Source organism: Arvicanthis niloticus, chromosome 5, assembly GCF_011762505.2.
Source record: "Arvicanthis niloticus isolate mArvNil1 chromosome 5, mArvNil1.pat.X, whole genome shotgun sequence".
In the NCBI taxonomy this organism is placed as follows: Eukaryota; Metazoa; Chordata; class Mammalia; order Rodentia; family Muridae; genus Arvicanthis; species Arvicanthis niloticus.
In genome coordinates, this window is record NC_047662.1 from 68,269,475 (window position 1) to 68,286,266 (window position 16,792).

General features: G+C 38.5%; 1 protein-coding gene across 5 annotated transcripts in view; it reads left to right on the forward strand.

Moving 5' to 3' along the window:
• The window catches only part of Mpdz (multiple PDZ domain crumbs cell polarity complex component), a 142,677-nt gene that overhangs the window by 99,860 nt on the left and 26,025 nt on the right, over positions 1-16,792 (forward strand). For 3 of the 5 annotated variants that reach the window (XM_034503712.2, XM_076934728.1, XM_076934729.1), the window contains exons 25-31: positions 1,051-1,228; positions 3,850-3,960; positions 7,742-7,840; positions 11,012-11,174; positions 12,926-13,122; positions 14,147-14,238; positions 14,441-14,531. In XM_034503712.2, the coding sequence (XP_034359603.1) occupies positions 1,051-1,228; positions 3,850-3,960; positions 7,742-7,840; positions 11,012-11,174; positions 12,926-13,122; positions 14,147-14,238; positions 14,441-14,531 (931 nt within the window). The remainder of the gene's footprint in view (positions 1-1,050; positions 1,229-3,849; positions 3,961-7,741; positions 7,841-11,011; positions 11,175-12,925; positions 13,123-14,146; positions 14,239-14,440; positions 14,532-16,792) is intronic. The other 2 variants (XM_034503713.2, XM_034503715.2) reach the window with 2 other exon arrangements.

Genomic DNA, 16,792 nt, shown 5'->3' on the forward strand with positions numbered 1-16,792 from the left:
GCCTGTGTTCATTTCTCATAGACATAAGTGTTCCAGATACCTCTTAGCTGCTATGGATAATGCTTTTCTGATGCAGGTGATCAAAATACCTTGTTACGGCCTTGATTCTTTTGTTTATGTTCCCAAATGGTAGTTGTGTTTTGAATTTTCTATTGTGGCTGTAACCTGTCACATTCCCACCAGCAATGCACAGACCTCCAGTTTCTCTCTGTTCTCATAGACACTAGTCATTTTCTGTTCTTATTAATAATTTCAATCCTAATGGGTATAAGGTAATGTACTATTGGATACTGATTGAGTATCTACAGATGTTAATCATTGTTTTATGTGTTTATTAAATAAGTATAAGCCCTACACTTGAACTACGGTTCAAGCCATTTCTTAATTTTTAATCCATTTGTTTGGGGGTTTGGTAAATGGATTTTAGAAAGTTTACTGTTACATTCTGGATATTAATTCCTTATTGGATGTGTGATTTCTAAATGCCATTTCCTTCTGCTAGTTGTCTTCTTTTCCTCTCATTTTAATGAAGTCCAATTTGCACATATATACACACACATATTTATTTTCTATGTCTGTGGTGTCTGTACTGGCCAGTTTTATGTCAACTCGACACAAGCTAGAATCATTAGAGAGGCAGGATCCTCAGTTGCAAAAATGTCTTTATAAGATACAGCTATAAAATTTATTAGTGATCAGTGGAAGTGGTCCCAGTACATTGTGGGTGGTGATTTCCCTAGGCTGGTTTTCGTGAGCCTGAGTAAGCCACGAGGAGCAAGCCAGCAAGCAGCACCCCTCCATGGCCTCTGCATCAGCTCCTGCTTCTATGTTCCTGCTCTGAGTTCCCGTCCTGATTTCCTTTGATGTTGAACAGTGATGTGGAAATGTCAGCTGAAATAAATCCTTTCTTTGCCCAAGTTTCTTTTGGTCACGGGGCCTCATCACAACAACAGCAACCCTATGTAAAATAGTGTCGTCTAAAGGAAATTCTAAAATTCAGGGAGTTTGCCTTGGTGTTTTCTCAGGGAGTTTACAATTTTATTTTTATAGGGTGGAACTTTGGAGAGAACCAAGCAAGTCCTTGGGCATCAGCATTGTTGGTGGTCGAGGGATGGGGAGCCGGCTGAGTAATGGCGAAGTGATGAGGGGCATTTTCATCAAACATGTTCTTGAAGACAGCCCAGCTGGCAAAAACGGAACTTTGAAGCCAGGAGACAGAATAGTTGAGGTAACCTCCAGTGAGATTTCTGTTCAAAATGGTGCCCTCGGCCATTTTCTTTACCAAGGGAGTTGCTGTCCTTAGGTTTCCTCCTTACCCCAGTGTTAGAGTCAAGTGTTTGCTATTCAAGTATTTTCTCATTCTCATCCAAGGTTTTTTGTATGCATGTGGTGACATGATTACGTTTTTGATGTTAAAACTTGTATTTGGAGATACAGACAACCAATTTTAAAAACATTGGTCTTAAGGAATATCAATTTTTAAAAAATAAAATTTTCTTAAGGGAAAATTAAAATATTTAATATCATATGTACACAGGGAAAACCATACAACTCATAGTTATGTTTCCCAGTAAAATATTATTTCAAAAATACTTGATTATAGTCCTTGCAATATTGATAAAGATTTTGAGTGAAGGTTTTCCTAAGTCTTTTCTCAAAAAAAATTCAATTTTGAGAATTTGATTATTTTTTAAATGAATGTTTCATATAACCTAGGAGCCTTCTCCTCAGTTCTACCCCATACTCCAGAAGGCTTTGTGTATACAGATGCAGGGCATATACTTTGCTACATGTAGGAGAGAAACATACAGTGAAATCAGAGGTCATTCCTAATTAAAATTTGATACCTTATGCAGAGTCCTCGTATCCATTTACTGATATGTATTACAAGAGCACCTGGTAAGTTTCTGGTGCTGGGCCAGGACTAGTGTCCACAGTAGAGAAAACACTGTACCTGCATGGCCACAAGGAAGCAGATTAGAGAAGTAACCAAAGCACCAAAGAGCAATACAATAAATCATCTTATCAGATTAGGCATAGTTAGACTTAAAATGTTAAGAAGTGGGAGTCTGACCTCGTTTTCCTAACTTAGAGTAAAAAGAAAGGAGTGACTGTTAAGTAAAGACATTTGTGAATGCAATGGACATTTTGTTTACCTTATATACGCTTGTCTCATTTTCTCAGTCCATAAACTTTACATTAAAATGCCTTCCTGGTTCAGAAGGTTCCTTAGGGCATAGCAGTCCTACTTCAGAGTGAGTCTGTTGGCTGGACATTTAGCTCAGTGCCTCGGTATTCACCATGTGGCCCTGCGTTTAACTTGGCTAGAAATGTAAAGTGAAAAAATGTTTTATGATTGGATTGCTCATTCATTCATTTATCCATTCATTCTCTTGAGTCTGAGAAAATGAGAAATTGACGTTTGAGAGAAACAGGCACCTGTGCCTTTCTTTTCCCTGTGACCATCTGTAAGAACAAATGACACAACCCCTGACCTACTCTCATTAAATAAAATATTAGTCCCTTTAATGAAATTCTTTCTCGTAGGTAGAGCTCCATCTAAAAGCTTCGATTTAAATTGTGACTAGTGTGTTTATAGTTTAACTATGAAATACTTTTTGCCTAAAGAGGAAAATATGAATTATTTGCAGTTATCTTTAGACATGATTGGTCATTGTTTGCTCCCAAATGGCTCTTAAAGCAATTAAAATATTAATTAAAGTTAGTATATAATAAACTACATTAATTAGAACTTCTACTTCAAATTGAAAAGATCAGATGTTTTGGTGTATGTTCTAGAATACCTGCATGTAGGTTCTTTGGTAAATTACATGCAGGATTTCTCCAATAAATAGGAAGCCTGGCCCTTGTAGTCCTGGGCATGCTATTACAGGCCTGGGCTATGTGCTTGCTTTAGGCTTGAATAACAATGTTTATTTGATATACAGTAGGCATGCATATTGACTTGTTAGAAACATTAATGACCATTTTAGTATGAATTGAAAAATACTGTTATATCAGCAAACTATCAACCTGAGAGGGGCTTTTAACTAAATGTATATAATTCTATGCCAGGACTTAATGATTGGTTTTCTTCCACAGAATTGTGTCCACTCTGAGCTGTACTTAGTAATTGCGAATGGAAACATCTACAATTATCTGGCAGGAGTGGTATTGGCCCTTTCTCTACGTTTTCTCCTCAACATCTAGTGCATAAGCTTAGCTGATCATCATCCACAAAACATTACAAAATGACTTTCATTTTTCAAGCTATTTATGTAAGAAACTAACAAACAAGCACAATTTCTTGGCTTCCAACTTCTGCCACATTTATTGCAGATTCTTGTGCAAACTAACCTTACAATAGTCTTGACTTTTCTGAATTTCTGTATTTTGTTTATTCTTTAAATTTCCCTAAGAGAAACCCATGAAGACTCACCCTGTCTCCCCACAACTCCCCCCCACACACACACACATAAAGTATCCAGTTTATGAAGAATTAGCAGTTCAGCACTGGCTTTGACAAAGGGGTCCCTGAATGCATCTCCCTAGATTGTTTTCTTGATGATGACGATATAAAAACTGATTCATAAGTATAAAAAAGCAGCTAGTGCTAAGAGGAATGCAGAAGCAGAGCCCTCATCAACTGGTTATGACTCCAGTTAAATCATTATCCAAACAAGGTGCCATAAGTCCACTGGAGGGACGAGACCTGTGCAGTTTAACTCCTTGTGTTTTTGACACTGAAACAAGTCTCCCGGGATCTAAAGGAGCCTCAGAACTCCTGATCCAAATCACTCTTTTGTTCTCTAGCTTCTTGAAATGTTAAGCTGAGGCCTTCCATTGCAGGTGGATGGGATGAACCTCAGAGATGCAAGCCATGAACAAGCTGTGGAAGCCATTCGGAAAGCAGGCAACCCTGTAGTGTTTATGGTACAGAGCATTATAAACAAACCAAGGGTAAGCAAACACAAAGGGCAAGGTAGGCATATACTGACAATAGCACACAACTTGGAGTCTAATGTACCAACGGCCAAGTTGTCTGCATGTGCACCTATCAGTTTTCAGAGTCTCAGAAGGTATAAAAGGTTTTCTTTGCTGTACTAAAACATTGAACTGCCCTGTAAGTCTCTTTTGTGGTACATGTGTTAACTTTAAAATACATGGAAATATAACTAATTTGTCACCATGTCAAGTTGATATCTTGCTAGTATTCATTCTGGTTAAAAAATACACAAATTCCAGAAAGGAATATAATGTGATATGTACATTAAGCATCACTCATCTTTAGTTGAGTCTCTTGGAATCCATAAAGACTTTATTTTTTTCTAAATCTATTCTTTATATAGAATCTCTTTTCTATGCTGTCACATCATCAGATCTTAACATATTTGTATATTCTGGATACAGAAGTCTCATAGAGTTCATTCTGCTTATATACAAATCATTAGATAGTTATTTCTCAGTCAATATACAAGTCATCACAGATCCTTGGGAACAGAAACCTACTTTTTCATTTATCCCTCAGCCATCATTGTTAAAGGAATAAAAAATAGATTTTAGGGGCCATCCATGGTGTTGTATTCCTGCAATTACAGATGTCCAGAGGTGAGACAGGAGGATTACAAATGTGATGCTATTAATACCACAACATCCTAATGAAAATAAATTTTAAGAATATATAATCACATCAATGGCTATTATCTAGAAAGGATAAAAATCGCAGCTTAGAGTATTTGATATGCCCTAGTGATGCTGAAAGCGAACGTGTTGCTGTTAGTTTAGTATTGGTTTTGATACCTTCTTTATGCCTCACTGAAACATATCTTCATATAGAATAGTTCTTAAAAATATGTTCTGCATACTAAGAAAGTTTTCCAGAGACATCCACAAGCTCTCAGAGTGGGGTTTTCTTAATACTAATTCCCTGAGAGTCCTCAAACTCCTGAAGCTCTGGGAGAAGCTGCTTCTGGGTGGAAAAGCTGTGCACACATTTCTGGGCCTCTGCATGCTGGCAGGTCTAAGGTTGGTTGGCTTTGAAAGAAAATGTGTTCAAACGGATTTAAGATGTTAGTGTTGAAATGATGGAAGGAAGGAGGCAGCACCCTATGAGATCAGTGTCCTGACCGAGTGAGCCTTTGGGGCTCCCAAATGAAGCACCCAGGTTTATATTACTGTCTGTCTCTTGTTGTCAAGACAGGTGTGGCTCTGGTTTGGGGTTCACAGTGCGGAACAAATGTACTGGTTCTTAATATAAGCAGTTCTCCCCACATCTGCAGTTTTTAACCATTCAGTTGTTTATTGTTAGGTAATAATTATCCATTCAGATAGAAAATCTGCCAAATGATAGGGCTGCCTGGTGCTGCATTCTTTGCAAATGCTATTCAGTTTGTTTAAATAACTACAAATCTTCTTACATTTGTTAACATTTGTTGTGTTAAACATAGACACAGCATAGTAATATTGTAAATGGCTGTTTAAGTTGAGTTACAGCATTTTTTTGTTTGTGGGAGGGTTTATTCCATTTTTTTGTTTTATTTTAATTTCTAACTCATATCATTTAGGTTAATACTATAAACTGCTGAATAGTGATTCTTAATATTACTTTGAACACTTAAACTACAAACATTTCTTTCGATGCCAATCACATTTTCTAATGAGCTAGGAAGATATTGTCTCATACACCTGGAAAATATTCCTATTTTTTTTATTTGAGGCATAATGACACCTAATTTTATAGCAATTATTCCAGGATAAATCTTGCTTAGAAATGACATGTTTAGTCAAGTTAGACACATTTTGCTTTGGGAAACTAGAATTAATTTTGCATTTAAAATGAGATATTCTTTGTTAGTGGTGATTTACTTCCAAATGGAAGTAATCAGTCCTCTGGTTAGCTAAAGGAAAAACACCACAAATTTACTTACCGTAAAGTCCCTGTATGACAGAGTTTCCTTTGTGGGCAGAGGATAAAGCTTCTGGAAAACATTATACAGTAGAGAAGCTGGTCTGTCCTTCTAAGCTTTGACTATTCAGGGATGAAAACTCTGTAGCATGTCCCTGATAATCCCTTCAGTTTAACAAAGTGAATTAGGGCTGTGCACATTCTGACTGCTGGGTAGCCCCCTTTATAGGGCCAGAGGATGGTTTGGTGTCCTCTGTGTCTTCTTAGTTATAATATTTTTCCATCAGTTACCCTAAGGATATTCCATCATTTTTTTTAAAGCACACTATCAGGTCTGCAGCTCTTTCCCTACTGGTAAAAGTGACCCACAGTTCCGTGCACATTGCCCCTCTGACAGCACCAAATTGAAATCTTGTAAGATCTGAAGAAAAGTTAAAACTAGTGGTCTCTGGGAATTCCATTTCTTGATCATAGTTCTGATTTTTTTGTTCCACACAGTTACAAAGGACAGGCCCTGGATCTGCCCTCCTGGGTCATCCACTGCCCAAATATCTTACTATGTGGTCCTGTTTCTTGGCACTTGTAAGCTCCTTTTGAGTAAAGCAGGAGTTGACATTTTAAACTGTAAAGCTGGGAGGAAGTTGAGAGGAACAGAAATGTCATTGTACCCATCCCTTTTCCTGCCATGCCTCTCAGGGAAAACATTGCAGGAAGCGCAGATTGAAAGGGCAGTGTGGCATAGGCACCAGTCCTGGAGCTGGGGGCCAGTGTCTCTCCAACATGCTCCCATGCAGGGTGCAGTCATGTGACCAGTCCCCCCCACCCCATGCCTGGCAAGAAGGCTTTGTCAGGGAGAAGTAACACAAACATTTAATTGGAGCCAGTATGAATTTTAAATGTCTGCAATTTTCTTTAAAAGATCCAGTCAATAGCAGGAAAGGATAGAGATAACGGGTGTGAAAGGAACACTTTATTGTGCTAAGGAAATTACTTTTTTTTCTTTTTAAATATGAACATGCTAAACTCTATTTGGCTGACTTCCTGCCTTTAATATGTATATTCAGCTTTAACAGCCCTGGCTAAGGACTCACCGCAGTCAAGTCACAAAATCTAGGCACAACACTAAACACAGACTTCAAATGTTATCCAAAGCTGCAAATCCTTCAGTAGTGTAGGAGATGTCAGAGTTTTCTTTTCTTTTATTAAGATATAAATCTCTGTCAAATCTTCACATGAAATGGTGAAAAGAGGAATGCACCATATAGTGATTCTCCTCCCCCCCCCCCAACTTTTAAAGTTCAAAAACGTAATTGTTTTAAATCAGTGTCCACTGCCTGGTCAGAATGCAATGTCCTTAATGGAGGGACAATGTAAAGAAATGAAGGTTGTGATGAGCTGGCAGGTAAGTGCTTACTGTGCATTCTAAACAGACTACTGCAGAGTAATGTCCCTCACGTCTAAAAGTAAATGAGAAAACAAAACAAACGTTTGGGCTTTCCTTCTGAAAGACGTGCAGTGATACTCAGGAACCAGAAGCTAGTGTGTAACCAGGGAAAGTACACGCCTTTCACTCCATGAGGGTAAAACCTCCCAGGGAAATGGAAGAAATTCCAGTCAGGTTGACAGTCTTTTCTTTCCTGCAGTGATTAGACTCAGGTGTAGGCTTGGGTCATTAGAACAAACCGTTAGTCACTGTTTAAGAGGAGCACGAGGAGCTACTCAGGCCAACTTCATTGTCTCATAAGCAGCTCTGACCCATTAAGTACTTGTTTCTTGAGGTTGGGTTGTTTTCCTTATGTTTCTTGTGCCTTCAGCGCATCTTCTGTTTCCTTTTAGAAATCCCCTTTGCCTTCCTTGCCGCACAACCTTTACCCTAAGCACAGCTTCAGCAGCACTAACCCATTTGCAGACTCTCTCCAGCTCACCACTGACAAGGTTGGATAATGTCTGTTGTCTTGTAGTTGCCTGTGCAGAGTGTTTTGTTGTTTTGACTGTGCCTTTGTTCCAGTTCACTGTTTATCACATGTAGTCAGGAAAACAAGAACAACAACCCATCGTGTATTCAGAGTGGACGTGCACACTTTGTCCTGCCAGAGAATATTTATATTTTAGTTAAAAGATTCCAGTGTTTCTCCTGCATTTTTGTTTGATTTTTTTCCATGTTTAAATTTTAGTTGCTATTTGCGTAAACTACTTTTAAATACAATTTTCATGAACCTTGTATTGTCTTAAGACATCTTCAGATTTATACACTCTACAAATCACTCTGCAAATAATTGTGGTTTTGTGTGTGTGTGTGTGTGTACATGATAAAAACCTTCTGAATATTCATAGAGTAAGTCTATATAAATGCCAGATCATGAAGTGTAACTGTTTCTATGCTTGCCATTTTTTGTAGTGTATTCTCATATTCTAATGAAATTGTAAAACCAAATTTGAAACAAAAATTTATAAAAATTCTTTTATATCAAAATTTAGTAGTAGCAAGGGAGAAAACTGTCAGAATTTTATTTTAGAGACCACTTTATGAATATTCATTGGATTTTCATGTTACTATGTCATTGATAAGAGCAGAAGCCATACATACAAGAATGTTTTCTGTGACCATGGAGTTACAGCATTCAAGTAGAGTCATCTCCTATTATTCCCCAACTGACCCTTTTGCTCACACACCATTTAAGGTTTGTCTCCATGCAATATTTTTAAAGTGGGTGGGTTTTTTTGTGTGACATGCATGTTCATTTATTTGCTGTGAGCACATGGGTTTAGGTGATTTCATTTGACCGTTGTAAAATACATATTTTATTAACAGAATTCAAGAAGTGTCAATAACAAGCCAGTTACATGATCTTGATAGAGTCAATTAGAAGACTTAACTGCCCCTCCAGGAAAAAAGCAAACATTGGTTCTCTGATTAGTCAGTTGGCTTGGGGTACAGTTTTGCTGTATAGTGTTGTGCCTGAAGCCCTGACAAGATTCTAAGATGGTCAGGTTTTTCTTCATTATTAAGTAAAATAACGACAACAATAGCAGCAGCAGAACGAGGTAGAAAGAGCTACAAAATACACATTCATAGATTTGAATAAATTTGTTAGTCAAATAATACCTTTTGATCATGCAGAGAAGTAATTTTCTTTTTAACCAGAAAGCTTCTTAAGTACATGTCTTATCTGTTTGAGAGTGATGCCTGAATTTTGGTTGGATCAAGTGAAGTTTCTAGTGTACTTGCCCAGTTTTATTTGTACATTATTTGAAAGACTTTTATAGCACACTATTTTGGAAGACAGCAGGGATTTCATTGGCACTTGTAACTTGTATTTGTTTGGCCAATGATGTGTAAACTGAACATTGTTAGTACAGCAAATTCGATGCCTGAAGATCAATTGCCCTGAATTTGTCAGCCAGCCTCTGTGTCTTGCTGGTAAACTGTGCATTTTGAATTAACAAAAAGATTATATTTAGTGCATGGACCTCTAGTGTTGATATGTTTCATGGTATTCCTACTACCAGCTAATCATTCGTGTTTAAGACTGTCTTGTGTTAGAACAGGTTATTTTTAGAAAATAATAAACATGCACTTAAATTACAACAGGCTATGTAAGTTTATTTTTTTTCATTAAAGTGATATAAAAGATAGAAAAATATATAGATTGAAAAACCCAGAGACTGCCTGATACCAGGCACAGTGCTTTATGTGATTGTATGTGATCTTGAGACACAGGTGCTGTCTTACTGTGGACATTGGAGAAGATAGCAAGGTTTACTACAAACTGTACTGTGGTAAGAACTATGCCAGGAGGTGGCTTAGCAGCCCAAGGTGTTTGCCACCAAGACCGATGGCCTGAGTTCAGTCCCTAGAAACCACATGGTGTAGGAAGCAGCTCTAGCTAGCTATTCTCCGTGTTACACACTCACTCTGAGGCATGCACACTACCAAGTCACCCATGCTGCCACGCTAAGTAAATAAATGAGAAGAATGAAGGAGAAAGAAGTCTAACACCTGATTTTAAAGATTTGTCCTTCACAGGCCTTAGTGTGTTCATCTGAGCAATAAATGAGGGAATCTGGGGAGCTAAAGTGCTTACGGGCCTTTCAAATTCCAACCTGCTGCCCAATAATAACTCATAGAAGAACTTGATTATACCGAATTAAATTTTAAAATAGTACCAATGGTCCTAAGTGACAAAAGGCATGTCACATCTGGCTTTGTTGAAAGGATCTCTCATGAGCCACTGTAGCAATAACAAGTTGGAGGTGGTCTTAAACCCTCACCCGACAGAACTGTGTCTATTCTCTATGTTAACAAACAGGATGTCCTAAGGAAGCAGCCTGTGTGGATACTGCTGTCTCTGTGGATTTGCTCAGAGTTGTTCAGAGAAAGGATTCCAGCAGCAACAAAGAATTGTTCTTGTGAGGCTGGAGCTGTGACTCCATAGAACACCTAGTATATGCGGGATCCTGGGTGCATCCCCAGATCCACAAAAAAAGAGGAGTAGTGTGCATGTATATCCTTGCTTACAAGCTTTGTTGTTACTAGTATTATATTTATTTATTTTGTGTGGGGGTATGTGGATGTGCACATGTCTGGTCTACATCACAGAGATCATAAGTCAACTTGTGGAAATCAGTTTGTTCCTTCTACTGTGTAAGCCTAGGTATCGAACTTAGGCCCTTAGGCCTTGCCCAGGTGCAAAGCTTTACCTACTCAGCTCAGTGGCCCTCACTAACGTTTTAAGGGATAGTTCTTCGTTAATTTGCTTTCTACTGTCTTTTTTTTTTCTTCTTGACAGACTTGAATGACCTCTAAGATCTACATAAATCTTTTCATTTTTTTTTCCCAGTAGGGGAATTTAAACATTTTTCTCTCTTAGGTCATTTAAGCCTTCAAAATGAGTTGATCATTTGTTTAGATTAGCAAATAACAAGTTAATGAATTACGTTGATTCCCAAATCCTGTCTAACACTTATTATATGCACATGCAAGCTTTCTATTATTTTGAGAACATTTTAGAGCTGGCCTTTGGTTTTGGAATTATATTCTTATTTGTTTTCCTTAAAGTTTTCATGATATTGTACATGCCCACTGAATTCTTCTTGTCCCCACAGGCACCCAGCCAGCCAGAATCCGAGTCAGAGAAGGCTGCATTGTGCAATGTTCCTCCCTCCTCTCCTTCAGTGTTCTCAGAAATGGGTAGTGATTGTGCACAGCCATCTGCAACCACAGTCTCAGAAGATGAGGACAAAGAGGATGAGTTTGGTTACAGCTGGAGTAAGTTGTCCCTTTGTGATCTCTTTAATTATAAGAAGTGTTGAAATAGCTCTGGGTTTGTTCTGTGTGTCTCAACTCTAGTGATATAAATACTGCAGTTGTAGCTGGGAGGACTACTGTTTGTTTTCCTTGAATACAACCTACATTCCTGAGGCATGACATCACCTTCCTCCTTTAATTTAAATGCATGTTTCTCATAAACCCCTCTTGCTTCTCATATGGAAATTATAGCAATCAAGACATCATCTCAGAACCCAGTACAGGATCGGCTCTCTTGAACAACCTCTGCCCTTTATAGGCTTCAGACTCCTCCTTATAGTGTCTGACAGTTATTGATTGGTATTATGCCCTGAAATTCTGATATTTTGGGTTCTAGATTGGTGATTATAATTATTAAGATTAACTCTTGGGATCTAGCAAGTTGTCTCAAGTTTTAAATACAGTTCTCTCAGGTTACTAATATTGTATTATGTAAAGTCTGAGGAATGCTGACACAGTGCTCCATGTATAAATTCAGCCAAAAGTCATGAATGTTTCATCATATTAAAAAGTTTAATTACAAAAATGTTTTAGATTTATGTGTTTGATTTTTATGTGCATAAATGTTTTGCCTGAATGTGTATGTGTTGAACACATGTGTGCCTGGAGCCCTGAGTAATACTAGGAAAGCCTCAGAGCCTCTGGAACTAGAGTTATAGGCAGTTGTGAATCACTCTGTGGGTGTTGGAAACTGAACATGGGTTTGCAAGAACAAAGAATATTATTAACACTGAGCCATTTCTCCAGCACTCGAAAAGTTTTATTTTAATAACCTAATTGTTCAAATCTACACTGCACATACTTTAGAAAGCATAGATCATGAAAGTTACCCTGCTTGATTACAAAAGGAGTCCAGAAATGTTTATTTAAGTGATATAAGAAAGAGTCAGCATAAGTGCAGGTCATTAGCCCTCTAGTAATTTTCTAAGAGATGATTTGTTGAATGTGATCACCAAATCAGAATTATCCAAGTGTTACTTTACAGGTGGTTGTTTGTTTTTTAAATCAGGTTACCACAAAACATAATGGCTTAAAAAGTGAGAATTTATGACTTCTCATGTGAAATGATTGACTTGCTCATCAGGGCTCCACTTCTAAGATGACTCACTGACATGGGCTTTTGCTTTAAGCACCTATTTGCGGCCTTATCTCTCAGATTAAAGCAGATAGACAAATTACTGATCAGGAGATCATGTAGTTAGGGCATACTGCTTAAAGGCTGGGATGGGTATATTGACTTTTTCTGGCCTAATGGCTCTGTACACCAGGGAAGACCACTCTCTTCCCTCTGGGTAGCTGTCCATCCTGATATGATGCACACTACAGATTTGCCTCTGTTGAAGAAGCTTCCACTGGTCAGTAAAGTAAAGAATTCTGGATATTTTCACTTTGTTCTCCTCTCTACATGATCAATTGATTTTTCTGGTTTAATCATAGTCTTGGGAGATTATAAATTTAAGTCACTTCTCTTGGACCCAATGCTGCCAAGATGAACTGGTTAATAGTCTCATATTATACTGTGTTTACCCTCAATACAACAAAACCCCTCAGCATTTGTTTTTTCTGTGAAAACTTTCCTGATGTTTAGGTAGCCAGTTTTAGTCTTAGCTGCCAAAGACATTATTAAATCCCTTAAGATAAATCTAAATAAGCTTTTATATTAAAACATTTGTCTGTGAATTAACTGTAAATGCATTTGTTGTTATGTATAGAAAATATCCAAGAGCGATATGGAACCCTAACAGGACAGCTCCATATGATTGAGCTGGAGAAAGGTCATAGCGGTTTGGGTCTAAGTCTTGCTGGGAACAAAGACCGAACCAGAATGAGTGTGTTTATAGTGGGGATTGATCCCACTGGCGCAGCAGGGAGAGATGGCCGACTACAGATTGCTGATGAGCTTTTAGAGGTAGGTGCTGGTAGTCAGTTTTGAATATACTATTGCTACATCAGATAGTGGAAACCTCAGTCTCCAGAAAGTCACCCAGACTTATATCGTGACTAAGAAAACCGTCTGTTGCCTAATAAAACTGATGCAGTGCAGCAAGTTTGGCTCTACACCAAATCTCTACGACATAGTTTACGTCCCATTAACTCACATAAAAGGCCATGACTCTGCAGCTTCAGAAACGGTTTTTGTCTCAAGATAGCAATAAACATCACACTTCAAAAACATTTTTTGTGTGCTTTATTTTTGTTAGGAATTTTTAAAATGCCAAATGACCAAGCATTCCTCAGTAATGATGCTGACCTACTGGACATTGTGGAGGTCAAATCCCTAAAGAAATAAGTATTGGGGGTGAGGTGAGGTGAGGCCAAGTCTAAGGCAAGCAGTATCTTCACTTGCCAAACAAAGTAGATCTACTGACCATACTTGATAGTGGTTAGACATTTTTGTCTTTCCCTTGCCTCTTGAGGCAGAGTCAGCATAACTTGAGGCTGCCTTTGTGATCTTCCATGTGTTGTGATAGCTGCTGTCTAGACTAGATCTGGTCTCAGTGGCTTGATGACTGGACACCTGGGCTGCAGTTTCATTTCTGTAGAGTTCTGCTCTGCTTACAGAGTCTGCCGCTCTGCCCTGAGCTTGACAGGAATGACTTTTGGTACCCTGTTTCCCAGAACATGCTTCTTAAAACCAAGGCTTACCCAGGTGCTCTTTGCCAGCCACAGAACCTTTATCTGTCAGCAATTTGACTGTCTTCTCTCTTTATTGGATCAAAATGGAATTTCTATAAACTGTCCAGGCAGGGATATCAGAATTCATGCATGTTATGTTAATGTTAGCTTTAAGTATAAGATCTTCTGTATTCATATCCAAGTAATGGGTTGTGTTCTGGAGAGAAAAATTGTATATAGTATGATAAAGAGAGAGGAAGATAAAACTAAAGAAATGAAGAATTTTAGGTTCAACTAATGATACTTATTCCTCGTAGATCAATGGCCAAATATTGTATGGCAGAAGTCATCAGAACGCATCATCAATCATTAAATGTGCTCCATCTAAAGTAAAAATTGTTTTTATCAGGTGAGCACTTTTCTCTGTTTGCTTTACTAAATACTTGGTAAACATTTCACCTCAATCATTTTCAATGCAAAGAAAGCATTTGATATATGTCCATTTATGACTTTGAGGTCAGAGAATTTGTTCCTAACAATCTTTATGACTCTTCAAGTAAGAGGCTGGGGATAATATCACAATATGACAGACAAATGCATTCTTCTTTTAGGAATGCAGATGCAGTGAACCAGATGGCTGTATGTCCTGGAAATGCAGCAGACCCTCTGCCTTCTACCTCAGAAAGTCCTCAGAATAAGGAGGTAGCTGTAAAATTGTTATTTCTTGGGGAAGATTTGATTGATATATCCTATTGACTTATTAACCATAGTAGAACATTACAGAGATTCAAAGATTAGCTATAATCTTGACATTCAAATTGTTACCGCCAGACAGCACTTATGTGAATGAGCATAGCACTTTTGCAAAGGCCACCTGAAGAGCCTGCATATGCAATATAGGGTGGTCTGTTCTGCTCTAGAAAGAGACTTCCTGGAGCTGTTACGTGTGAAGACTATGGTTATGGTGGAAGGTTAGGAAACAAAAGTGCTATGGCCAGAACACATGGGGTAAGGAAGAACACACATCCTAGTAACACCTGAAGCTGAAACTGCAAACAATATTAAAGGATGGTATCGGGAAAGTAGTGCAGAGTGGCAGGAAAGGGTCACTGCGAACAGAGATGGGCTCAGGTTTGGGAATCTCTGTGAAGGCCAACCCTGTTAGTTTCCAGCATCATGAAAATTCTGGTTTAACTCTGTGGGAGTTCCTACATGCTCACTGCTGGCAGAGAAATGAACCATAAGAGGCAAGAAAGAAACTCAGCATGACTTAGCTAGCTGGGCTCATTCAAACTTCTGAAGTCCGATCCCACCCAGTTTATTTTAGGCATATTTAAGTACAGTACAAGTTTAGAAAAAAGTTTTCTGGTAACAGTTACCTCAATCCCATGTACACAATTAAGTTTAAAGAATGACTACATCAGAACTCTTTTGCAAAGTACATGTGACCTTTACCATTAACATGGGTTATATAGCTTAAGGACCTAGGATCTGGTGGGGTCTCTGACTAAGTTGTTGACAGGTCACCAGGCTGTAAAGTATGTGTGACATCTCCCCTGAGTATGGGTTCTATTGACAAGTAGTGCTTAAGATCGAGGTCTAGGGAGGAAGAATTTAGGGTAAACATAATAGTGGAGATTCAGTTATGACCTGGAACTACAGGTAATACAAATTACCAGGTAGTTAACAACATCTACTCCCATTTTTCCAGGCATTCAACAGCCAGCCATACACTTCCCTTCCACTGAATAAACAAGTCTGTGTGCTTGTTTCCTGGTTTCTTTAATGCTTATCTGTGAACAGGAGGACTTAGTGCCCTCTACATAAATGAATAGTAGTTATGTTTTCAAATCTTACTCTCAGACATTTCAGGGCAGTGAAATTAAATTCGAGGACCTACAGAAACAGAAACAGTTTAGGAGAAAAGAGAAGAACCCATCCATAGTACAAGGAATAAAGGAAATGTCACATCAGAGGTTTTAGACCCAATCCAGCAATGTTCAGGCCTCCATGAATGATGAGCAGAAGAGTTGGAAAGTATTTCTTCAACAGCCATTTCTAGAATAATTTGGTGATTTGGGTAAGAATGCACAAGGAAGTACAAGGCTCTCTTCCACATGCTTTACTTCACTAATTAAACTACCAGGAAGAGCTGCTGTCTTCAGAACCTTTGCACTGGCTGCTGCAGGCGGCCTTTTGAGAAGTGGAACACAGCAAGACTGTGAACTGCTTCTGCTTGTACTGGGGCTGCAGCTTTTCCTGATTTCATCACCGAGCAAGCTGCGGGGTAGGAAGCCTGCTAAAGCATATATTCAGATATGTGGTGTGGATTTAGAGGCAGTTTCCCGTAGAGCATATTGCATTCGTTGGCCCTGGAGGTTGAAATACTGGCTTACAAACAACATTAGCAGAGAAGAGAGCAAAGGACTGGCCGTGCAGTGTGAGCATGACTAGGAGGAAAGTGAAAACAAAAAAATCAGAAGAAAAGAACTGCAGTGAAGAAGAGCAAGGTGGCATAGTGGATCCCATAGGCTGAGATGTTACAGAGAGGGCCAAGAAAGTAGTGAGAGAGGATGTTGGATCTGCAGCCATGTGATGGTGGGAAGGCACCTGACAACAAAGAGGGAGACAACAGCTCAAGGTTAACAAAGAATTAAGATTTGGTGGTAGTTTTTGTTTGAATTTAGAAATCTTTGGATATGTGTCTAAGAACAATAAAACAAGATACCAGACAGAAGACCTTAAAATTAAAGGAGCCATGAGTTATCAGTGTCAGAAGGTGAGGGCAGAATTCATTCTTTCGTCAATGAATGTTTGAGCAGAGGGCTTATTTACATATAAGACAGAAAGACATCACAACCTGTTTCAGGCTGTTTTGTCATCTTACATAAGTTTGAGCGAGTTATAGATAGCAAATGTGTATTTTCATATTGCACCAACTTTGCCCCTTAAATGCTATAATT